The 26,432-nt window shown below is 41.0% G+C and overlaps 1 protein-coding gene across 1 annotated transcript; it reads left to right on the top strand.

Annotated features, from left to right (window-relative positions):
• Positions 1-4,666: 4,666 nt before the first annotated feature.
• LOC117407622 (tripartite motif-containing protein 16-like protein) lies at positions 4,667-13,589 on the top strand. The gene is made up of 7 exons (XM_059018287.1): positions 4,667-5,817; positions 7,286-7,381; positions 8,343-8,492; positions 9,244-9,403; positions 9,752-9,820; positions 10,440-10,499; positions 10,772-13,589. Exons 1-7 carry the CDS (start codon positions 5,194-5,196, stop codon positions 11,308-11,310), a joined length of 1,698 nt encoding a protein of 565 aa, XP_058874270.1. The 5' UTR covers positions 4,667-5,193; the 3' UTR covers positions 11,311-13,589.
• The last annotated feature ends 12,843 nt before the right edge of the window (positions 13,590-26,432 follow it).

The following is a 26,432-nucleotide window of genomic DNA, read 5'->3' as shown; positions in this document are numbered from 1 at the left end:
GTTAACTGCTCATATTCTCCTATACGTACTTTCATGTCATGTACAGCAAGTTGGCAAGAGATCCTCTCTACCTAACAACTCTTTGAGTCTTTGAGTTGTTTGCAATATTGAAACTGCGCTGTGACGGGGTAAAGCGATCCTAGGCTGCAATTCAACCTCCCAGCCACCAGGGGACTGTGAATCAACCCCGGTGCGCCCAACAGAGATCACGTGACGCGGGTGTTGTGAAACCAAAACAGAAGTTTTGGTCGAGCGGTCGCCATCTTTGTTGGGGGCAACAACTCAGGAATATTTTAGAACACGCTCTGATTGACAGGTCGTTTAACACTAGTTTCTGATTGGTGTATGGAAATGAGGGTGTGTTCAAGGGAGTATAAAAGGGCCTGAGTTGTCAGAACAGGGAGGATGTTAGGAAGGAGAAGGAAGCAAGAGAGAACATGCGTGGGAGAGAGTTAACACTTTTAAAAGATTACCAGAAGATTACTCATCTATACAGGACTTTTGTTGTAGATCTGGAGAAAGACTCGGAAGCCACAGGACAAGCCGGCGAGGACCCACTAGGCGGCGCTGTTTCCTTTTCTTAAAGTAATCTTCTGTGCTTTATTTTGGGACTACCACCCCGATTTGGTTCCCTTGTTTTTGCCCACTCAATACCATTGGTGGAAGAGAGTGAGGTCAGTTTGAATTTTTGTTGTTTTTTTTTTTATATTTTTGTTAAAAGGAAAATAAAATATATTTTTTGGAACACTACCCTGCCTCTAGCGACCAATTACTGCACACCATCAACCTGTGACATGCGCCTCCTGAGTGATACTGTTTATAACCTCCTTCTGCTGCAGGCAGGACACAGAGCATGCATATTTGGATCAGCGAGTGGCATACAGGTTTCAAGAGGAGAGAAGCTTGTGTCCCCACAGCTAGAATGTAACAAACAAAATAAATGACACCCCTCCACAAATGTAGTCCACAGGCTTTCTCCCCCTCTTTCAATAAAGCCCCCCTCTATAGATCTGCATCCCAGTTTCACTCACCTCTCTCAGTGACGCTAGAAGGTTGCGTTTCCTCCTGCAGGATCCGCTCATTGGTCTGGTCACACCCCAGCTCAGTCACTTCCTCCTTGATCTCAACAGTCCTGTCTGCAGAAACAACCCATCGAACAGGAAGCTCTGGGCTGATGTGAGCTGCTTCCATCTCAGAAACTTCCTTCGAGTGAGGCTGATCCGTTCTCACTGAAGAAAAGGAAGACAAGACTATCCAACTGAAATTGTGTAATTGATCAGGAATGCATATAAAGTGCTATGGTTTCGCATTTAATCTGTTTAAAATTAAATTCAGAGTGAATGTTGTTTATATTGATGTTTAATTTGATGTGAAAACGATTCACCACGCACGCACGCACGCAGGCAGGCGCACGCACGCACGCACGCACGCAGGCAGGCAGGCACACGCACGCATGCACACACGCACGCACGCAGGCAGGCAGGCACACACACGCACGCACGCACATAATTTAATGAGATGTAAAATGATAATTAAAAAGTCCCTAGACAATTTTGTTTATTTATTACCTTAAAATAAATACATATAAATACATACATAAATGAGTGTCGTCATGGCAATTGGTGATCAAAGAAATAATAAAGTAAAATAAAACTAAATAAAATCAATAAGAATGTCATAGCCTTAAAGTCATAACTTGGAAGTCATAAATGATTCCAAATCATTTTAAGAAAACGCCTGCGAGAGATAACAATCGTATGACGTTTGTAACTTTAATAAACTTTAATAAACTGAAGAGGTACCGGGGGAAGCCCAGGCACACAGTCACCGCTGCTGCAAAATGAATACACTGTTTTTCCTTACCTGTTTAATTCTGAGCTCTGCTTACGGAGAGAGTGGATGCCGTTTTTGTTTTTTTTAATATTATATTTCAAGTCTGACCCACAGAGAAGCAAAATAAGTTAAACCCCCCAACCAAACACCACAAACCCCACGCTTTGGAATCACAAAACCCATTGAGCATGCGTGGGCACAAAGCAGACCGAGGCGAAACTGGCGCCATTGTGGATCGATAATAGGACTTTGTATAATAAAACATAAGGCGGTAAGAGCCAACGTGGCGGACTCTGCTCTCCAGTTTCATAACCGCCTCTCCCGCCCTTTCTGCGACAGAGAGGCTAAGCCAATCAGCTTCGCAAGATGGGTTTAGAATGTTTCTGCAGCCAATAATGCACGACTGTTCCAACCAGGCACGCCTACCACTAGTGACGCCTCCATTTCAGTACAGGAAATGGTGGAGTTTCATTTGTTTATGGTCCAGTCGCTGGTGGTGTTAGTGTCGTGTCTCTTGATTTTTAAACTATGTAATGTCGAAATGTTTTAATATTTTTGTTGTTCGTTTATTAACTGCACCGATTTCCGGGACACATAGTCTCTTTTCCGTTTAATTTAAGAACTCAGACAGAACAAAGCGTGTGTGTGTCGTAGCTACACAGAATTTGTCAATGTTAACACGTTTAAGTTCTAGCTCTGTAGGGTTAATTTTACTTCTTGCAAAGTAAAACGAGGCTGTTTTAAGTCTTTCATGATCACTCCAATCGGTGTTTCTGAATCAAAATACAAGATATCACTTTTTTTTTTTTTTTTTTTTTTTACATACAATTACCCATTCATACAGTTGGGTTTTTACTGGAGCAATCTAGGTAAAGTACCTTGCTCAAGGGTACAGCAGCAGTGTCCCCCACCTGGGATTGAACCCACGACCCTCCGGTCAAGAGTCCAGAGCCCTAATCACTACTCCACACTGCTGCCCGATATAAAAAATACAAACGCTGCAATAAAAAATTCTATTGAAATACTCCTTATTTGTGAGTAGGTGTATTAATGATAACTTTTCTTTGAAAGACAATTGTCACACTGGGTGATGAATGGGACTGCAGCATTTATTATTTAGTGTTATGATTATGTATTCTCTTAAATATGTGTTGTATTTTTCTTTTTAATATGTTTTCATGCATGTTTGTTCTTTTGTGTGTTGCAGCTTTAGATTCATTTAATAACCCCCGAACTGATGTAATTAACATCGAATTGCGGAACCTGTGAACTAGATAAAGTACCTTGCGCAAGGATATAGCAGCAATGTCCCCCACCTGGGATTGAACCCACAACTCTCTGGTCAAGAGTCCAGAGCTCTAACCACTACTCCACACTGCTGCCCTAAGTAGGTGGGTCCATATGTAGGTGTGGGCAGGTCAGTGGGCTGCTGAGGATTCAATAGTTCTCTGAAACAGCCTAATATGCCTTCGATCAATCCTGGTCCTGGGGTCCCCCTGTGTGTCTGCTGTTACTTTTTTCCCAACTCAAAGTATTTATTGAACACTCAATTAAACTAACAGTTGGCCTAATCAAAGCTGTTGAATGATTTGCAACAGAGATTTCAAGCTATGTATAAAATTGAATAGAACTTGAAATCTCCAACTTCTTATAAGACGATGAACAGTTTAAAAATGTTATTAACCTAGTTTAAAAATGATCTAGATGTATAATGAATAGAATAAAAAGCATGTATATATAAAAAAACGTAATTATCTACTTTCTACATTTGATTGTTACATGATATGTCTGTCCACAATACAAATTTCAAAGTACAAAGAAATCTGAATCATTCATAGTGTCTCCTCCTACTTGCATTACAATCTGCATTTTGACGTGTAAATGTTTGTATAATAAACTCTATCACACCACCATAATGAAAAACAAGGTATCAAATATACTGAATAATGAATATATACAGTCAGACAGAGATAGGGTGATACAGTTTATCATTATTATTTGTTTATTTAGCAGACGCCTTTATCCAAGGCGTCTTACAGAGACTAGGGTGTGTGAACTATGCATCAGCTGCAGAGTCACTTACAACTACGTCTCACCCGAAAGATGGAGCACAAGGAGGTTAAGTGATTTGTTCAGGGTCACACAATGAGTCAGTGGCTGAGGTGGGATTTGAACCGGGGACCCCCTGGTTACAAGCCCTTTTCTTTAACCACTGGCCCACACAGCCTCTCACCATGCATATACTTATAAATAAACATAGTTCTAAAGTTTAGAATTTCACAAAATGAATTACTTATCTATGTATTAGGTGTTTGTGTTGCCCTTTTAAAGAGAAAATACAAATAGAAAGTTTTTATTGCACCAAAAAAACTGTGCAGGTGATCTGGGAATGTGGGTGTGTGAGTGACAGCTTCCACACCAATCAAATCCACTATCTTCAAAGGGAACCGCCTGTCAATCAAGCTGCGTAAGTAAACAGAGACCGACCTGGCAGGTTCGTAAAGGGCTTGGCTGTCTCTATACAAAGTTTGACACAGTTTAATGATGGAATGCTGTAGTTACACAGCTGAGAAGCGACGTATAGCACACAATGGAACATGGTGGCTGCCCAAAGACCAGTAGGGGAATCAAACAGAGGGGTTAAAAGCTTCCTCCCAGCCTGCTATTGCATCACAGGAATTTAGAAACACAGTTGAGTTTCGTTTCTGGTGAAGCCGCTTGAGTCAGTGCAGGAGGGGGGAGGGCTAGAGGAGGCTGAGCTGTGCAGGAACCCAGGAGAAGCAGGAGGAGTTCTGTACAGGAGAGAGACCGACCTCAAATTGGTATAAAAAACATGTTATATTTAAAAACAAAACTATTTACAAAATAGTTTTCCAGTCTAAATGTATTTGAAATAGAACTAGAATAGTTTCTGAAAAATCTGTTTACAATAAAAATAGAAAACATTATTTCTGTTTTAAAATAGGTATTTTGTAAACAGTAAAAGATTTTCATGCCGATCTCTGCTTAACCCTGGCCCCAGTCCAAAGGTTACAGTAAGTGAAAAACAAGCTGAGTTTCGTTTCTTGTGAAATTTCCTCAGTGTGGGGAGGAGCCGTGAGAAGCAGGAGCTTTTCTGTATAGGAGACACAGAGACAGAGAGACTTCCTGTGTGCTCTATTAAAAACTGCAGATAGGCAGAGAGAAGGGAGAAGGGAGTCTGAGCAGTAAGTGAAAAACAAGTTGAGTTTCGTTTCTTGTGAAACTGCCTCAGTGTGGGGAGGAGCCGTGAGAAACAGGAGCTCTATTAGAAACTGCGGACAGGCAGAGAGAAGGGAGAAGGGAGTCTGAGCCCTCGCGACGTTGTCTCCCTGCTCCGTCATGGCAGAGCTGATCAGCGAGGAGCAGTTTGTCTGCTCGGTGTGTCTGGAGATATTGAAGGAGCCGGTCACTATTCCATGCAGACACAGCTTCTGTACGGGGTGCATTAAGAAGGTCTGGGATCAGGCTGAAGGCACAGCAGCAGCAGCAGCAGCAGCAGCAACAGGCTCCTACAGCTGCCCCCAGTGCAGAGCCCTCTTCTCCCCCAGGCCAGTTCTGTGCAGGAACACCATGCTGGCTGAAGTTGTGGAGAAACTGAGGAAGAGCCCCAGGGGAGGGGGAGAGGGGCTCAAGTCTGGTCCTGCTGCTGCTGGGTCTGGAGGTGAGGAGGTGCCCTGTGATTTCTGCACCGGGACGCACAGCAAAGCCCTCAAATCCTGCTTGGTGTGCCTGGCTTCCTACTGCGAAACCCACCTGAAGCTTCACCGGGACAAGGCAGCTCTGAGGAGGCACAGGCTGATCCATCCCGTGCAGGACTTTGAAGGGAAGCTTTGTGAAAGCCACCAGAGAGTGCTGGAAGTGTTCTGTAGGACCGACCAGACCTGCATTTGTGCATTGTGTACAAGTGAGGAGCATGCAAGTCACACTACAGTCTCTGCAGAGAAAGAGAGGACAGAGAAACAGGTAAAGCTTCTATCAGCTTACTGCCAAAGACACAGAAGCGATGTGTTTATGAAAGGGGGTACAACCATTATTAATTACACCACTCGCGTGGCTACATTTTCACAAGTTATTTTGATGTCACATCATGTAGGGACTGGATCTTTTTTTTCCATTGTGACGTACTCCACAGCAAATACATTCTATTGCTAATCACACTGCGCATCCTTCAAGGCAAAACGCAGATATTGACAAAATACCAAATATTTTAAGACAGGAGTAAACATTGATCTAATTCTTTAGTTACATGAGGCTATTTTAATAGAGGCATTTCATAAAGACGGGGTCTGAAAAATTCACTTCTCTACACCCCGTCTCAAACTGCCTTGTAAAAAGTAATATATTATTACTTTAAATGAGTTCGGGTAGCAACAGTATTCTTACTGATATTTTATTTATAGAAAATGTAAACGAGATATGTAAGGAAAAAACAGGACATACAGCAGGTAAACAAAGAGCGTGGCAGAGTCTGCCTATGATATAAATACTGTAAATTGTGTTTTTTTCATGAAAGATCCTCTATTTAACCTCTAGACTTCATGTAATTACAGATAATCTAACTTCCATTTGCTCTAGGCAGTAATCCTGTCAATTAACTGTGTTCATGGCGACCCTGATAAGGGTTCGCTGTAAACTTTCTGAGAGAGTGTATGTGAGCGTGCGTGCGTGTGTGTCTGTGTGTGTGTGTGTGTCTGTGTGTGTGTGTGTGTCTGTCTGTGTGTGTGTGTGTGTGTGTGTGTGTGTGTGAGAGAGAGAGAGAGAGAGAGAGATAAGTGCTGGATACTTCAAGTAGGTGTGGCTTCACCCTGCTCTCAATAGAGCAGGGGTTCTCAAACCAGGTCCTGGGGCTTCCCTTTGTCTGCTGGTTTTCATTTCAACTGAGCTCTCAGTTACTTAACTAGACCCTTAATTGAATTGATCATTTGCTTCATGAGACCCTTTTCATTGTTCTCAGCTCCTAAAAGAAGTTGCAGAGTTAAGGTGACCATATGGCTCAGTGTTCAGTGGGACAGTTTGGTACAGTTCAGGCTTTTCAACTCACAACCCAATGCATTCTGGTACATTTTACCTGTCTCAGGTACTATTCTTACCTTTAAGAGAAGCAGGACTACGCTTACCAGAATGCATTGGGTTGCGAGTTGAAAAGCCTGAACTGTCCCAGATTGTCTCGCTGAACACAGAGCCATATGGCCACTTTAGTCAGAGTTCAAGTTGCTTATAAAATGTTATAGCTAACTTGAAATCTGCAACTGTTTAAGAGCTGAAAACAATTAAAGAGGTCTAATTAAGTAATGGGTTGGGAATGGGGTCTGCATCTCTGGTTAGATGTGTGTTACCTTGCAGTCCTTTACACTCACAGTTTGTGGAAGGTATGCTTTTCTCAATGGCAGCAATCCTCAATGGGACTGTGTCCCTGTGCGTTTGTACACAGGAGCAGCTGGGGGAGAGGCGGGCAGAAATCCACAAGAGAATCCAGGAGAGACTGAAGGAGCTGGAGGAGCTGAAACAGGCTGTGGAGTCACTCAAGGTGGGCAACGAATAAGGGACAAGTTTCAATATAATTGGTAATGTTATTATCATATGTTACAACAACACAACAACTCAACAGCTTAATTCAGATTCTTAGTCACGTAATAAGGACACTGTGCTGATTTGATTGGATGCCTTTGTGGTGATGTCAGAACAGGAAGAGAGACACAGTTCTGCGAGGTGTGAATAAAAGATTTAAACAAAACAAAAACACTTTGTACACAAAAGAAAATGGCACTTTGGCCAAAACAAACAGACACTACAAAACACAGCGAATAAAAACACAGAAACAAGTAGCGTGCTTGTTTAAAGTCAGCATGAGTAGCAATTATTCTTTGTATCTTTCACTTACTGATCCTCCTCTGAACAAAACCCAACTCCATTCAGCCAAAGCTGCGGGTTTTTATACATGTGACCGTCTCCACATTAGTGATAAATCAATCAATCTGGAGTCACGGTCTGCACAGTTTTAGCTGGATGGGGAATTTTAAACCCATCCACGCTTTAAAACAACTAACAATAAAACAACGTTCAAATGCAAAATAGTACATTTAAATAATAACAATGATACAAAAAAATAACATAGAATATGCACTGGTTTATCAAATACCCAATCTATTACTGCGGCAAAGGATTCTAGTACAGCCAAAAATGAAATATTGACAGTCTAATAAGCCAATAAAACTCAACTTCACATTCAGAATACTGAGAATGCTAAGATTTTCTAAGTTTCTTCTTTCTGATTGAGAGTTTTGAAGTTATAGATGATGATGGCATTAGCTGAAACATCTGTCTTCTTCCCCTGACAGTACATACAAGCCTCAATTCAATAAACATCTAGGCACCTCTATGGCAACTTGTCAATAACTAGAAATCAACCACAAAGAGCCTTGGGGTGCTTACCTTGTATGTCGGCACTGTGCTGTGCAATATAAAAAACTGTTGACCTCTCCCATCAGAATATAGAGAAAACAGCTAAAGAGAAAGCTGTCGTGAGTCAGGCTGATGAGCTCATGGACCAACTGGAGCAGGAAATCACTGAGCTGAAGAGGAGAGACGCTGAGATGGAACAGCTTTCAAAGACAGAGGATCACATCCATTTTCTACAGGTAACACTGTGCAGCGGGCAGCTTCATAAAGAAGGCTGACCATCACAGACACAGAGATCCAATCAGTACTCACTAGCCAGTGTCCAGGTAAAAACTGCACAGTCAGGTTATACAGCTTTGGATCTCAGAGTTTAAATGGTATTGTGGCAGGGCTGAGCTCGGCCTGTAAATAAAGTGTTGCTGGTGGTGGTTGGCAGGGACGTGATTAATTCCTGTCTCTGCCAAATACATGTGAGAATGTGGCTGCTCCCAAATTAAATCATTTATGCTAATTGGGAACAGACACATGATATAAAAAGAGAACATTAGAGGGAAGAGACAGAGACAGAGACAGAGACAGAGACAGAGACAGCATTTCTTCAACTCTGAGTCTCCTTGCTACCTCCTGACCACCTCAGACACCCGGCAATCCTGTCACAGGTAGCAACTGTAGTAAAACAGAGACAACTTCAGTACATTTGGATCTAGATATCAACTTTAATTTAATTGAGAGTTTACAAACCTAGAATTAACCAGATTTTCACGTGATCTGATATTTCAGATTAGCTAAAAGAAGCACCTTTTTGCAAATAGAAAAACATTACTATTTTATTCATTCCATATTTTTTTTAAATAAGATGTCTCTAATCCTAGCTCCACTGGTTATTTCTCAACACATTCCCCTTCAGTCCAGGCAGCAGTTTCCTCCCCTCTCCCCTATCCTGGGAATGTTTCAGACCCCATTCTGTTTCCATTCTCTCTCCTCTTGTAGAATTGCTGGTCTCTCTGTGCCCCTCCTGAATCTGGCCTCTTACCCAGCGTTACTGTCAATACAGACGTCGCTTTTGAGGCTGTGAGGAAAGCTGTGTCTGAACTTAAAGGCCAACTTGAGGGCACCTGTAAGAAAGAGTTTGTGAGGATCACTGAAACAGGTTGGTGTTGTTTACTGTAGTTATACAATACTGAGAAATCTCCAATCAGTTTCTTAATATTTTATTTTTCTACAGCATGATGTGATGTAACATCTGTAGATTAAAGATTTGTACAGTTTCAAATTTCTAACGTGAATTATGCTACATAGTTATTGCAGGAGAATTTTAACAAAGCACCGAAATCACAGGCAACAGACCAGTGTGTTATTATTATTATTATTATTATTATTATTATTATTATTATTATTATTATTATTATTATTATTAAGAGTAGTCATTTGGATAACTATGCTCAGAAACCTACATGTTTAGATCACTAATTGTTTTATTTCATTCTTTTTTCTGCAGTGAATAAAGTTTCTTGTCAGCGGGCTCCACAATCAAAGAACAGAAAGTTTGTGAGAATCAATAAAGCAGGTGGGTCTTTATTTTATACTCTACACAGACATCTCTGATCTGTTTATTAGGATAACATGGAACAGGAGATGTGTGCATATCTCTGGTGTAGCTCAAGTAAATCATGACCTAGAATATTTGGTTGCTCTTTATTTTCAATATTTAGTGAATTGAATTAAAAGATTACAATCCGCATCCAAGGACCATAAAGGCAAGTTTATCAGGGAAGATTATCCAACAGAACTGCATTTCATTAAAATATACAGCAAACCTTTATACTGTAAATGGAATTGGAGATTGTGAATATTTTTGGTCTACCACAACATTAGTTTTTTCTTTATTTTCAATATTTAGTGAATGCAACAGATGTTTACAATGTGGCACGACGCATCAGAGAAGCATATTTATCAGGAATGACTGGGAAATATATTTAATCAAGAGATATATACTACCTTTTTAGTAATGTAGAAATTACACAGTTACATTCAGCTCAGAAATATTTCTGATAAGGGGGGCAATGATCAGTTTGCTCAGTGAACAAATTGATCAGAGATGTGACCCTTGAATTGAATTCTACCAACATGTGTTGTGCATCTGCAAGAATATTCTTAAACATCTTCATTATTTCCCTTTTTTGCAGTGAATAAAGCTTCTTATCTGCAAGTTCCAGAACCAAAGAACAGAGCAGAGTTTTTACAATGTAAGTCTGTTTTTACTGGAGCATTTCATTGAAAGATGTTCTGCTTCCTTTATGAGAACCAAACTCTACAGAGCAAGGACACCCAACAGCAATTTCATCAAGGGGTTCTGGTTCATGATTGGTTTATCAAGATTGAACTCAATTCTAGCTTGTCGATCTGAATGTATAAATGGTGAACAAGAATAGTGTTGAACTATTAGATTTTTAGAAAATTAAATGATGATGATGATAACAATAATAATACAAACACTAATCCTCTTCTCTTCAATCAGATTCCTGTCAGCTCACACTGGACCCCAACACACCGTACACAGAGCTCAGGCTGTCTGAAGGGAATAGAAAAGTGTCATGGGTGAGAGAACCCCTGCCATATCCTGATCACCCAGAGAGATTTGACTGTGAGCTCCAAGTGCTTTGCACAGAGGGTCTGTCTGGGACTCGCTGTTACTGGGAAATTGAGTGGAGTGGCTGTGGGATTGAAATAGGAGTCACATATAAAGGAATCAGCAGGAAAGGAGGGGATGCTTCCTGTCAACTTGGAAGAAATAACAAGTCCTGGAGTTTGTGGTGCTCTGTTTTAGATGGTCTCTTTGCCTGGCACAATAACAAAGAGATTAAAATAACTGCCCCCCGCTCCTCCAGAATAGGAGTGTACCTGGACTGTCCTGCTGGCACTCTGTCATTTTATAGTGTCTTTCCTGATGACACAATGACCCTCCTGCACAGATTCTACACCACATTCACTGAGCCGCTCTATCCTGGGTTTAGACCTTATTTCATGGGTTCTATAAATATCTGTCAGCTGAAATAGGCTGCTGTTTTGTTGGACTTCTGTTTTAAATTTGCAGACTGACAGATCCTTGATTCCCTGTGAGTCTATTTAATTGCTGTAGTTCGCTTTTCAAATCAAATGTATTTGGTGGATCTGTACACAGAGGCACAACAAGTGATTCAGATGGTCACTGTTTAAATATAGTATCGTGAGTTCTGATTTACATATCTGATTTATATTCTTTTAGTGTTAAAAGTGTAATTTGTATAAATCAGGTGTGTATAGTTTGGGTGTGCAGAAACTCAATACTTGTTATTGTCTTTAAGAAGTATTTATCAGAAGATATTAATAAATCCATTCATTAACAGGTTGATTTCAATACAAGAAAAGCTGTCCTCCCTCACTTTTACAATGGAATACCAATCAATGGTGATTCACTTCCGCGCTGAGTGTTTTAAAAGCCGATTGGAAGATTTTCCTCTCAGCCAGACAGAGGCTGTAAACTGACAATAAAAAGTTTCTGCACCCCCGACTACACCGGGTTATTTCACAAAGAAATGGTGACATTGGGTTCTATTTTATTACAAAATTAAAAGCTTGAAATTTAAAATACATTTTAATTTAATGCCCGTATTAAAAAGGAACTTCTGTACATAACTATATAACTGTTTGTCTGCGGGCACAGCCAGGCCCGAGAGACGCTCCCTCAGAGCGCAGCCCCCCTGTCTGATTCCTCTCTGCACTGGGAAAGGCTGGCTCAGACTGTTACTTGTTTTGACAAGGCTAAAAACACGAGTATAAAAGTTTAATATAAGAGATAAAAACAGGACCAAACGCTTCCAGTGTGTGGAATAAGAAGCTATGGTCAACCCTGTCAAAAGCTTTCTCCTCAAAAACAGAGCACCCTGGCACACAGTGGGGTAGATTTTCAAAGGTGACTAAATTTTAGTCACAAGTCTAAAGTTACACTGTTTCTTAGACGGCTACATTATCATCATGATTTTCAATGATTACTTTGGTAAATTGACGTTTGCAGACACCTGTCTTCTATTTATAGGAGCAATGGCTAACTTATAAGAACATAAGAAAGTTTCAAAACGAGAGGAGGCCATTCAGCCCATCTTGCTCGTTTGGTTGTTAGTAAGGTTGTTGAAGTTGACACCCTGGGATCCTTCAAGAAGCTGCTTGATGAGATTCTGGGATCAATAAGCTACTAACAACCAAACGAGCAAGATGGGCCGAATGGCCTCCTCTCGTTTGTAAACTTTCTTATGTTCTTAAGTTCTTATGACATTTAGACATAACAAGACACGGTATTGAACCCCACAAATCAAACGAGGCACAAACACGACACAATTGGACAACATTCACATGGACAGGCACTTAGGACGTAGACAAAACACAGAACAGCAACACAAAACGATACAACACACAACAGATCGCTACAATATGTTCCACTGTTTCTTGTTCGCTACAATTACTACGTAACTCATTCTAGTTTCTTCATCGCTGTGTTTCCCTTTCCCCATATGTTTGTATTCCCGTACTTTTGAGTGATTTTTACAATAAAATCTCCCCTTTCCACTGTTTTGCTTTTCAACTCTGTCTCCGTCGTTCTGCAAGCTTATAAACAAAAACTTAAAAGTGACAACACAAATACTAAATATATAAGAAAACGAAAAACACTAAAGTGAATAAGACATCTCTATTAGTGCACAAAAATGTATAAAAAATAAGCATTTCGTTTGTGAAAATAATTCAATAAAGCAATTAATTAAAATATACATTCAAATGTTTTAATAAATATTACAATTGTATTTTTGTTCAGGCATTTTAATAATAAATTTTATTCTAGAGATGAGCATGCTATTATTATTATTATTATTATTATTATTATTATTATTATTATTATTATTATTATTATTATTATTATTATTATTTCTTCCTGCCTCATGTCCCTATCTGGTAGCTCTTCAAAAACAACTGGGATTAAATTTCTTTAACTGTGGATGAAAGGGGGGCGCTCATTTTTTTAAATTTTTTTTCACAAAACCGCCTCGAGTTCTATTTTATTTCCTTCTTCTTTCTTTTGTGATTTTTTTTTTTGTTTTTTGCTTAAATGTTTTTATTGTGCATCCAGGGCTGTAACTAGCTGTGAGGACACCGAGGTCGTGTCCTCTGTTTTTTTTTTCTGTTTTTTAATCATCAATGCTGATGCTCGTGTAAAAATTCTGGTAAAGTACAAGAGACTCCTTCGTTTTCTCTGCTGGTTTGTCGTCTCTTTAAACTGCCTGAGCATTTCTACAAGATATTTTTTTGGTTGCTGTTTCCATATCTAGATAAACACAAATAAAGGCATGTTGCCATGGATTTATTTATTTCTCCAAATTGTATGCGGCAGGTCGTTGTTTTAATTTTTATAGGCTTTGTCTGTTACAGAAATGCGAAAATAAGACGGATTTTGTGTGTGTGTGTGTGTGTGTGTGTGTGTATGTGTGATATGGTTACATGCATTACAAACAAAGCTGTTTTTAAGGTCTGTTTCCTCTTTGCAGTATAATCTACAATCGCCAACAGTCAATAAACATTATTTCCTCATCTCTCTCTCTCTCTCTCTCTCTCTCTCTCTCTCTCTCTCTCTCTCAAACAAAGGTACTCTTTACGAAGTGTATATATAGGTGTTACGAATTCCAGGAAGAATATACTTTAAAATATATGATTTTAATATGTTTTGCATATTTTTTTTTTATTTTAAGATAGTTATTCTGTGAGCTGCATTGTAAAGCACAGAGAGGTGTGGTAAAGCATAGGGAAGCATTGTAAAGCACAGAGAGGTCTGGTAAAGCATAGGGAAGCATTGTAAAGCACAGAGAGGTGTGGTAAAGCATAGGGGAGCATTGTAAAGCACAGAGAGGTCTGGTAAAGCATAGGGAAGCATTGTAAAGCACAGAGACGCTCTCTCCCTCTCTCTTCTCTCTCCCTCTCTCCCTCCTGTCTCCTGTCTCCTTCTCTCCCAATCTGTCACACTTCCTTATAATGAAAAACCAGAATTGAAATTAGAGGCTTTGCTTTTCAGTAGAAATTAGACCTAGGAGTAGAAAGAGTGTTTGGAAAAAGAAGAGACAGAGAAAGAAGAGACAGAGAAATATATATATATATATATATATATATATATATATATATATATATAGAGAGAGAGAGAGAGAGAGAGAGAGAGAGAGAGAGAGAGAGACAGAGACAGAAAGACAGACAGAGAGAGAGTGAGAGACACACACAGAGACAGAGAGAGACAGAGAGAGAGAGAGAGAGAGAGAGAGTAGATTTAATTATTTCATGGTTTATAATTGGGACGGATTATACTATAAGACATTCATTTAATATCCATTCTAAAGTATATGAGGAGAGAGAGAGAGGGAGGAGAGAGACGTGTTGGTCATATTTGGGTTGCTGTTGAATTGTGGGTATTTGGTGTGACAGAGTGAGGAGAGAAAGTGACTGAGAGAAAGAGGCAGGTGTAGTTTTGGATTTCTCAGTTATTTTTTTTACAAAAGGGACTGAGAGGAAGAAAAATGAAAGGGTGAAAAAGAAATGAACTAGATGTAAAAAAAAAAAATTCTAAACATTACTAAAGTATATGATTTGTTAAGGACAGTCAGACAGATCGACCAACGCATTTCTCAATATATTTCTAATATCCTGAGGATTTTTGGCAAATTGGATTTTTAAAGAAAAGATCTCCGGATTGGAACCATGGATTGTCTGCTCTGGCTGTTTCTGCTGTTCACACAGCTTCATGTTTCGGTGAGTAAATACTGCTTCCTTTCTGTTAACAAAACTTTGGATTGGTACAGAATTCACAACTCTCTAAAAATGAAAATCTCTCACTGTAAAAGCACAGTACAGTGTAATAAATCATAAAGCATTGGAAAGCACAGAGAGGTCTGGTAAAGCAGAGGGAAGCATTGTAAAGCACAGAGAGGTCTCGTAAAGCATAGGGAAGCATTGTAAATCACAGAGATGTCTGGTAAAGCATAGGGAAGCATTGTAAAGCACAAAGAGGTCTGGTAAAGCATAGGGAAGCATTGTAAAGCACAGAGAGGTCTGGTAAAGCATAGGGAAGCATTGTAAAGCACAGGGAGGTCTAGTAAAGCATATGGAAGCATTGTAATGCACAGAGAGGTCTGGTAAAGCATAGGGAAGCATTGTAAAGCACACAGGTATGGTAAAGCACAGGGAAGCATTGTAATGCAGAGAGAGGTCTGGTAAAGCATAGGGAAGCACTGTAAAGCACAGAGAGGTCTGGTAAAGCATAGGGAAGCATTGTGAAGCACAGAGAGGTCTGGTAAAGCATAGGGAAGCATTGTAATGCACAGAGAGGTCTGGTAAAGCATAGGGAAGCATTGTAAAGCACACAGGTATGGTAAAGCACAGGGAAGCATTGTAATGCAGAGAGAGGTCTGGTAAAGCATAGGGAAGCACTGTAAAGCACAGAGAGGTCTGGTAAAGCATAGGGAAGCATTGTGAAGCACAGAGAAGTCTGGTAAAGCACAGGGAAGCATTGTAAAGCACAAAGAGGTCTGGTAAAGCATAGGGAAGCATTGTAAAGCACAGAGAGGTCTGGTAAAGCACAGGGAAGCATTGTAAAGCACAGATAGGTCTGGTAAAGCATAGGGAAGCATTGTAAAGCACAGAGAGGTCTGGTAAAGCATAGGGAAGCATTGTAAAGCACAGAGAGGTCTGGTAAAGCATAGGGAAGCATTGTAAAGCACAGAGAGGTCTGGTAAAGCATAGGGGAGCATTGTAAAGCACAGAGACGTCTGGTAAAGCATAGGGAAGCATTGTAAAGCACAGAGAGGTGTGGTAAAGCATAGGGAAGCACTGTAAAGCACAGAGAGGTCTGGTAAAGCATAGGGAAGCATTGTAAATCACAGAGAGGTCTGGTAAAGCATAGTGTAAGGATATTGTAGTGAACTTATACTGTTAGAATTCTTATAAAGACTATGCATTGCAGTCATGGAGCAAGAGGGGATGTGTGAACTGGGATAAGGTGGTTTCACAGCAGGGTTGGCCATGCTGCACTCCAGAGCTTTGGAGCTGGGTCACTGGAGCGCTCCGCAGCATGGAGCTGGAACTGCCTTTGACAGTTTAAGAAAAATCCTTCCTGAATTATGCAGTTCAAACATTTTAATGAAGAAAACAAATATCAAAGAACTAAAAATACTTTCACATACATGATATTTCTGTTGATATAAGGTGCTGTCCGAAACGATCAACTCGAGCCGTGTTTTCCAGTATCTGCAGCCATTGCCTGTTATAAAACCCTGTGTCGGCTTATAGAGGACAGGGAGGGAAAGATTCTAGTCAGATGCAGTCTGAAACGTACAAAGCAGGCTAGGCTTGAATAATAAAATAAAAGACTGGTGAAGAGGGTACAAAATCCAGGCAGTTATCCTGTTCACAATGAAGCGCGTAACAGACGGGCCGTGGAATGAAACGTATATTATAGTAACACGTATCATAAGACATTACCAGATACTGTGTAGAACACTGATTCTATCCATTGTGACAAAGCCCCCGGCCAGCCCTGGTTTGAGACCTTCAAGCTCTCCATCCAGACACCAGAACTGCACGTTTTTAAAAGTTTGTTTATTCAGACAAAACACAAAACCAAAGCCTAGCTCCAAACTTGGAGCACTAGCTAAACCTTTCATAGGGAAGGCATAGGGAAGCATTGTAAAGCACATAGAGGGATGGTAAAGCATAGGGAAGCATTGTAAAGCACAGAGAGGTCTGGTAAAGCATAGGGAAGCATTGTAAAGCACAGAGAGGTCTGGTAAAGCATAGGGAAGCATTGTAAAGCACAGAGAGGTCTGGTAAAGCATAGGGAAGCATTGTAAAGAACAGAGAGGCGTTTTAAAGCACAGAGGGACCCTCGTATAGTGACAGCAACATCAAATGCTGGCGCCAGTAAACATGTTTATTTTTTTATTCCTGATAGATGTCGATACTAGGGCAGGGCTTGGCCATTTAGTGGAGGCCCAGTGATACTGTTTAAAGGGAGGGCCAGTCAGTAAAGCGAATGGATTTTAAAGACAGCTTCAGAAGCATTTCCTGTTTTTCCAGGGCTAAGCACTTCGTTGGTATATTGCAGGTTGCGTTTTGAGGAATTGGACTGGGTTTCAGTGTGCGTGAGTGTGTGTGTATAAAGTTAACATTTAACCAGAGAGCAGAGAGATCGTTTCCTCGTTGCTCTTTAGAGATAATGCACGAGATTATATTGAGAAAATAACTTCTCCTTTCTGGTGTGGATGTAAAAGTCAACTGAGCGTGTGGTTATGCTGCTTTCTATGCATCCAGTGTAGCGCTCTGTGCAGCACAGTGTAGCATTGTTCTGTGTGCAAGATTGCAAGCCTTTCAATACAGCACAGCAACTCACCGGCAAGGAAACCTTCAGATCTTATTTATTGATATTAAGTGGCAATCATTTGTGTGACTGATAAGTGATTCATATATATTTTTTAATTTAGTGGTCTCCAATTATTTTAATTGTTTTCCTCAGAATTTAGTTATATTCAATTATTTTTAGGCTCACCGCTACCACCCCTGCACTGACTCGGGAGGGGTAAAGATGAACACACGCTGTCCTCCAAAGCATGTGCCGTCAGCCGCCCGCTTCTTTACACTCTGCAGAGTCACCGTGCAGCCGCCTCAGAACTACAGCGTCGGAGGACAAAGCAGCTCTGGGCAGATTACAGGCAAGCCCGTGGGCGCCCGGCCTGACCACCAGGGGTCGCTGGTGCGCGGTGAGCCCAGGACACCCTGGCCGACCTAACCCTCCCTCCCCCCGGGCGACGCTCGGCCAATTGAGCGCCGCCCCCTGGGAGCTCCCGTCCCGGCAAAGGAATAGCCTGGACTCGAACTCGCAACGTCCAGACGCCTTTACTGGATGCACCACTCAGGAGCTCCCGTGATTCATAGGAAGCATGGTTACAATAACCGAAGTGACGTTGTTTTAACAAAATAACTCCCTGAGTCTCCCCTGCACAGCTACACAGCTCTCCAGTGCGCAGCTTGGAAAGACGTTACAGGATTCTCTGCCGCGGCACACCTTGATTCCTTGAATTATATTTTGAGGCACACCCCCATATTGTCTCCTAATGAAGTCACCCTCCAGTCGCCTCGGTTTCCTCTAACGTCCTTCACTTTATTGTACAGACTGTGAAAAGCATTGTTAGTCACACAGTCACACCAACAAGACGCCAAATAATAGAATTTATTTTTGTATTATGAACAACAAATAATACACTCAAGAAACATCAGCTAACGGTATTACCAGTATTATGAGTCATGGCTTTGTTAAAACGCATGTGGTATTAAGGTCACATTTTCTGTACTGCGAGTAATTTGGAGAGAACACACTGACATGTATTCTTTATCTGAGCTATTTAAATCCTGCTTCAAAGCACATTTTGAACGTAGAAGAATTAATGTGGAGTTTATCCTCTTCATCTTAGAGGCCCTTCATCATCATCATCTTCTTCTTCTTCTTCTTCTTCTTCTTCTTCTTCTTCTTCTTCTTCTTCTTCTACTTCTTCTTCTTCATCATCTTCATCGTCATCATCTTCATCTTCATCTTCTTCTTCATCATCTTCATCTTCATCATCATCTTCTTCTTTTTCTTCATGGCTTTGGACATGAGCAACTTCAAATGACAAACTCCAACTCCGAGAGCCCAGCCTGTCACTCTCTGACCCAGAATAGAACTCCGAAATGCTGCCCTGAAATCGGTGAACACAGCAGCACTGCATGCTGGGAGTCACAGTCTGAGATGAATGACCACAGATTAGATACAGATTAGATACCTCAGCCGCTGACTCACTGTGTGAACCTGAGCAAGTCACTTAACCTCCTTGTGCTCCGTCTTTCAGGTGAGACGTAGTTGTAAGTGACTCTGCAGCTGATGCATAGTTCAAACACCCTAGTCTCTGTAAGTCGCCTTGGATAAAGGCATCTGCTAAATAATAAACTTGCCCCTCCCACCTCCTTCAAAGAACCAATCAGCTGCTGCTTCCCCTGTTGACTGACACGCTTTCAGACAGCAACCCAGAAGACACTGCTGACCGAGGTGTTTATTGAAAGTCGTGGAAACAGAGATTTCTTGAACCTAGTGCAGTACCGGACGTTTTGAAAGAAAAATGTTTGGGTGTAACTATGTGTTTCTCTCCAAACTGCACGTTTGAGAGCTGTATAGCCAATGAAAGTACAAATTCTTATGACTATTGAAAAGACGTTTCATTAATAAGCATCATCCACACCCTGTCGCCATGGCAGCACATTCCCAATCAGTGCAGTCAGTGTGAGGGGACAGAGTGGATGAGCGTGACGTGGAACAACAGAGTGAGATAAGAAATGGCGAGGAGGAGTTTAATCACAGATTGCTAAGCTGCAGATATATGCAAAAATGTGACAGACAGACGGACGGATGTTCGGACAGACAGACATCCCCCCCCTGTAACCCCCCCCCCCATCCCCTTTATCCCCATCTTCTCAACAGCTGGTGCTAAATGTTGTTAATACCAAATTTCATGCCAATGGGAGAATCTCTTCTCCAGATATGTGTTGTAATGTGTGCAGTGTGACAGGCGTGCGGGCGACCGCCTGCACTGCATCTCCTCCACTAGATCGGCTGGCTGAATTTCAAACATGACAAAATAGAATTACAACTGTGGTGTGATGAGGTGCTTTTTATAGCGTAAGGGTCTGCGTACAGCAGGTGAAATATGAATGTTTGCTTGAGTTTTTTTATGGCACATCTTCATATGAGCAGATGTATGGAATGTGTAATCTAGTTCTGTATTGATAAGGAAAGGGGAACGGGAATATTGAGAGAGAGAGAGAGAGAGAGAGAGAGAGGTCAGCATTCCTTTAAAGGGAGGGGCCAGTGATCCTGTTAATAAAGCTAATAAGAGGTGAGAGAATGGATTTTAAAGATGGTAAGTGCTCCTTTAAAGGGAGGGGTCAGTGATCCTGTTAATAAAGCTAATAAGAGGTGAGAGAATGGATTTTAAAGATGGTCAGCGCTCCTTTAAAGGGAGGGGCCAGTGATCCTGTTAATAAAGCTAATAAGAGGTGAGAGAATGGATTTTAGAGATGGTCAGCGCTCCTTTAAAGGGAGGGGCCAGTGATCCTGTTAATAAAGCTAATAAGAGGTGAGAGAATGGATTTTAAAGATGGTCAGCGCTCCTTTAAAGGGAGGGGCCAGTGATCCTGTTAATAAAGCTAATAAGAGGTGAGAGAATGGATTTTAGAGATGGTCAGCGCTCCTTTAAAGGGAGGGGCCAGTGATCCTGTTAATAAAGCTAATAAGAGGTGAGAGAATGGATTTTAAAGATGGTCAGAGCTCCTTTAACAGCCAATGTTATGTTTTGTTTTAGGATCAACAAATGACTATAGCTACCCCAGTCTTGACTCGTAAGTATTCTATTTTATAACACATAGTAATGATTTTTATTGGGGGGGTGCAACTTTTAAAAAATTATACATTCCACAACCAAAGTATGTATTCTTTTTCTTTATTGACCTTTTTTTGTTGTTTGTGATAATTGAATAGTTTTATATATTTCATTTCATATAATTTTTTTTGCTTTGACTGAGAAGCGCACAGAAATCACAGGAGTTCAGGAGCTGCCCTCGGTGCTAGCTGCCTGCCATAGACATGTGTAACACAGCCAGAGTGTCTTTATACAAGAGACAGTGCCACCTAGTGTTCTGACACTTGGGATTGCTGGCAATACACAAGCTGTGCACTAGATGGCGCTATCACTGATATAAAGATGAGCCTACATGAGTCTATGGCAGGCAGATAGAACTGAAGAGCAGCTCCTGAACTCCAAGCACAGCCTGTCTAATCCAGCCCCTCTACAAATTCTGTATAATTCAGTGTCTGGATCCTGACCAAATCCCTATTGAAATGAATGGTGTGCTTCCCTCTACAATCCCTATTGACATGAATGGTGTGCTCCCCTCTACAATCCCTATTGAAATGAATGGTGTGCTCCCCTCTACAATCCCTATTGAAATGAATGGTGTGCTCCCCTCTACAATCCCTATTGAAATGAATGGGGTGCTCCAATCCTCTACAATCCCTATTGAAATGAATGGTGTGCTCCCCTCTACAATCCCTATTGAAATGAATGGTGTGCTCCAATCCTCTACAATCCCTATTGAAATGAATGGTGTGCTCCCCTCTACAATCCCTATTGAAATGAATGGTGTGCTCCCCTCTACAATCCCTATTGAAATGAATGGTGTGCTCCAATCCTCTACAATCCCTATTGAAATGAATGGTGTGCTCCCCTCTACAATCCCTATTGAAATGAATGGGGTGCTCCAATCCTCTACAATCCCTATTGAAATGAATGGTGTGCTCCCCTCTACAATCCCTATTGACATGAATGGGGTGCTCCAATCCTCTACAATCCCTATTGAAATGAATGGTGTGCTCCAATCCTCTACAATCCCTATTGAAATGAATGGTGTGCTCCCCTCTACAATCCCTATTGAAATGAATGGGGTGCTCCAATCCTCTACAATCCCTATTGAAATTAATGGTGTGCTCCCCTCTACAATCCCTATTGAAATGAATGGTGTGCTCCCCTCTACAATCCCTATTGAAATGAAATGGGGTGCTCCAATCCTCTACAATCCCTATTGAAATGAATGGTGTGCTCCCCTCTACAATCCCTATTGACATGAATGGGGTGCTCCAATCCTCTACAATCCCTATTGAAATGAATGGTGTGCTCCAATCCTCTACAATCCCTATTGAAATGAATGGTGTGCTCCCCTCTACAATCCCTATTGAAATAAATGGTGTGCTTCCCTCTACAATCCCTATTGAAATGAATGGTGTGCTCCAATCCTCTACAATCCCTATTGAAATGAATGGTGTGATCCAACCCTCTACAATCCCTATTGAAATGAATGGTGTGATCCCCTCTACAATCCCTATTGAAATGAATGGTATGCTCCCCTCTACAATCCCTATTGAAATGAATGGTGTGCTCCAATCCTCTACAATCCCTATTGAAATGAATGGTGTGCTCCAATCCTCTACAATCCCTATTGAAATGAATGGTGTGCTCCAATCCTCTACAATCCCTATTGAAATGAATGGTGTGCTCCAATCCTCTACAATGCCTATTGAAATGAATGGCGTGCTCCAATCCTCTACAATCCCTATTGAAATGAATGGTGTGATCCAACCCTCTACAATCCCTATTGAAATGAATGGTGTGCTCCCCTCTACAATCCCTATTGAAATGAATGGGGTGCTCCAATCCTCTACAATCCCTATTGAAATGAATGGTGTGCTCCCCTCTACAATCCCTATAGAAATGAATGGTGTGCTCCAATCCTCTACAATCCCTATTGAAATGAATGGTGTGCTCCAAACCTCTACAATCCCTATTGAAATGAATGGTGTGCTCCCCTCTACAATCCCTATTGAAATGATTGGTGTGCTTCCCTCTACAATCTCTATTGAAATGAATGGTGTGCTCCAATCCTCTACAATCCCTATTGAAATGAATGGTGTGCTCCAATCCTCTACAATCCCTATTGAAATGAATGGTGTGCTCCAATCCTCTACAATCCCTATTGAAATGAATGGTGTGCTCCAATCCTCTACAATCCCTATTGAAATGAATGGTGTGCTCCAATCCTCTACAATCCCTATTGAAATGAATGGTGTGCTCCAATCCTCTACAATCCCTATTGAAATGAATGGTGTGCTCCCCTCTACAATCCCTATTGAAATGAATGGTGTGCTCCAATCCTCTACAATCCCTATTGAAATGAATGGGGTGCTCCAATCCTCTACAATCCCTATTGAAATGAATGGGGTGCTCCCCTCTACAATCCCTATTGAAATGAATGGTGTGCTCCAATCCTCTACAATCCCTATTGAAATGAATGGTGTGCTCCCCTCTACAATCCCTATTGAAATGAATGGTGTGCTCCAATCCTCTACAATCCCTATAGAAATGAATGGTGTGCTCCAAACCTCTACAATCCCTATTGAAATGAATGGTGTGCTCCCCTCTACAATCCCTATTGAAATGAATGGTGTGCTCCCCTCTACAATCCCTATTGAAATGAATGGTGTGCTCCCCTCTACAATCCCTATTGAAATGAATGGTGTGCTCCAATCCTCTACAATCCCTATTGAAATGAATGGTGTGCTCCAATCCTCTACAATCCCCATTGAAATGAATGGTGTGCTCCAATCCTCTACAATCCCTATTGAAATGAATGGTGTGCTCCAATCCTCTACAATCCCTATTGAAATGAATGGTGTGCTCCAATCCTCTACAATCCCTATTGAAATGAATGGTGTGCTCCCCTCTACAATCCCTATTGAAATGAATGGTGTGCTCCCCTCTACAATCCCTATTGAAATGAATGGTGTGCTCCAATCCTCTACAATCCCTATTGAAATGAATGGTGTGCTCCAATCCTCTACAATCCCTATTGAAATGAATGGTGTGCTCCAATCCTCTACAATCCCTATTGAAATGAATGGTGTGCTCCAATCCTCTACAATCCCTATTGAAATGAATGGTGTGCTCCCCTCTACAATCCCTATTGAAATGAATGGTGTGCTCCAATTCTCTACAATCCCTATTGAAATGAATGGTGTGCTCCAATCCTCTACAATTCCTATTGAAATGAATGGTGTGCTCCAATCCTCTACAATCCCTATTGAAATGAATGGTGTGCTCCCCTCTACAATCCCTATTGAAATGAATGGTGTGCTCCAATCCTCTACAATCCCTATTGAAATGAATGGTGTGCTCCAATCCTCTACAATCCCTATTGAAATGAATGGTGTGCTCCCCTCTACAATCCCTATTGAAATGAATGGTGTGCTCCAATCCTCTACAATCCCTATTGAAATGAATGGTGTGCTCCAATCCTCTACAATCCCTATTGAAATAAATGGTGTGCTCCAATCCTCTACAATCCCTATTGATATGAATGGGGTGCTCTCCTGTAGCTCAGTCCTTTAAGCCGGGATGGTTGGTCTTCACTGGAATCATTCAGAAAGACACTGACATGCAAAACTGTGTATTCATTTCCTCCAGGGCCAGTATTGGAATCAAGATCAGCTTTACTGGTTTCATGGTGAAACAGACTAACAGAATCTTTTGTTTCAATGTTTCTTTCTCAGCTGACCCAATAGATTGCACCACCCTACACTGGAGACTGAGCGAGACAAGTATAGAGGTGAACGTCACGTCTGAATTTAACAACGTAACAGCAGCTAGGCAGGGTGAAGCACACACCGCTACAATTGAAAATCGTATAGCCGTTATCACAAACTTAACACCAGGATGCATCTATGAAATATCAGTTTGGAAGGACCAGTATAAGCTATGCAGTATTTCACAATCTCTGAGTAAGTATCATATTCAATATGTTGTTGTTCCTCACTATCTTGTAAAGCGCTTTGTGATGGTGGTCCACTATGAAAGGCGCTATATAAAATAAATCTGCTGTTAACTGGCTCACTGGTGGGAGTCTTAGTTTGTGTTTCAACCCAGAGTGATTCGCTCAATACAACCAGTGAATCAGATTAATACTAATGCTTTATCAAACTATCAACATCCAGTCTGAATAATACAGTAATGTGCATAATTACCAGTCTCCCGGACACAGAGTGTAGCAGTCTTCTCTTCTTCCTCTGGTCTAACAAAAGAGCTCTGAATAAGACTTTTTATATCTACCCTGTGGTGACATCATTCTACAACAATTCATTCTCCATTACAGCTTTGTCTCTCTCTCTCTCTCTCTCTCTCTCTCTCTCTCTCTCTCTCTCTCTCTCTCTCTCTCTTTCTTTCTTTCCTTCTCTATCCTTTCTCTTTCTTTCTTTCCTTCTTTCCTTCTCTATCTCTTTCTTTGTTTCTTTGTTTCCTTCTTTCTCTCTTTCCTCTCCTTTCTTTCTTTCTTTCTTTCTTTCTTTCTTTCTTTCTTTCTCTCTCTTGCTCTCTCTCCTGATATTTTTAGATAAACAGACTCATAATCAATGTATTTAATAGACACACATTAAGAATTAAGTACAAGAGATTACAGGACACAGACTTTGCTACAGAAGAATACACTGACAACATCCATGTATCAGACCTGAATAAGGAATGTGCATCCTTATCAAAGACTTCCAGTTGTTAGTCATTGAATTCACACTGAAGACACTGAAAAAGACTTCTAGTCGTTAGTCTTTGAATTCACACTGAAGACCCTGGGAAATACTTCTAGTCATTAGTCATTGAATTCACACTGAAGACGCTGAGAAAGACTTCTAGTTGTTAGTCATTGAATTCACACTGAAGACCCTGAGAAAGACTTCTAGTCGTTAGTCATTGAATTCACTCTGAAGACACTGAGAAAGACTTCTAGTCGTTAGTCATTGAATTCACACTGAAGACCCCGAGAAAGACTTCTAGTCGTTAGACATTGAATTCACACTGAAGACCCCGAGAAAGACTTCTAGTCGTTAGTCATTGAATTCACACTGAAGACCCTGAGAAAGACTTCTAGTCGTTAGTCATTGAATTCACACTGAAGACCCTGAGAAAGACTTCCAGTCGTTAGTCATTGAATTCACACTGAAGACACTGAGAAAGACTTCTAGTCGTTAGTCATTGAATTCACACTGAAGACCCTGAGAAAGACTTCTAGTCGTTAGTCATTGAATTCACACTGAAGACACTGAGAAAGACTTCCAGTCGTTAGTCATTGAATTCACACTGACGACACTTTTAATTGTATGTCCTTGAATTTATTAAGTTTCTTCTGGCATTTCTAATTGCATGTGTTTTATTTTTCAGTTCCTTTGCCTGTATCCGATATTACAGTCCTTCCCAAAAGCACCACAGAGTTACATGTTAATTGGACTGTTCCTACTGGCTGTAACACTGGATTCATCATCTCATACAACCAAACGAATGCTGAACCCAAGAAGATATCTACAAACCAATCCTTTGCGATCCTTACTGATCTCACTCCTGGGACTATATATGAAGTGACAGTGAAGACAGAAAGCAATGGAAAAGAGTCCAGCCAGGTGTCTTCAACAGGGATAACATGTGAGTTACATTGAA

This window comes from Acipenser ruthenus, chromosome 58, assembly GCF_902713425.1.
Source record: "Acipenser ruthenus chromosome 58, fAciRut3.2 maternal haplotype, whole genome shotgun sequence".
Lineage (NCBI taxonomy): Eukaryota > Metazoa > Chordata > Actinopteri > Acipenseriformes > Acipenseridae > Acipenser > Acipenser ruthenus.
This window is presented reverse-complemented; position numbering and strand designations above follow the sequence as displayed.

Excerpts from the sequence above, each read along its gene's own strand:
- LOC117407622 (XM_059018287.1), top strand. The coding sequence starts at position 5,194 with ATGGCAGAGCTGATCAGCGAGGAGCAGTTTGTCTGCTCGGTGTGTCTG. Across the intron at positions 9,821-10,439 it reads TGTGAGAATCAATAAAGCAG|TGAATAAAGCTTCTTATCTG; the intron begins GTGGGTCTTTAT and ends CCTTTTTTGCAG. Across the intron at positions 10,500-10,771 it reads CAGAGCAGAGTTTTTACAAT|ATTCCTGTCAGCTCACACTG; the intron begins GTAAGTCTGTTT and ends CTCTTCAATCAG.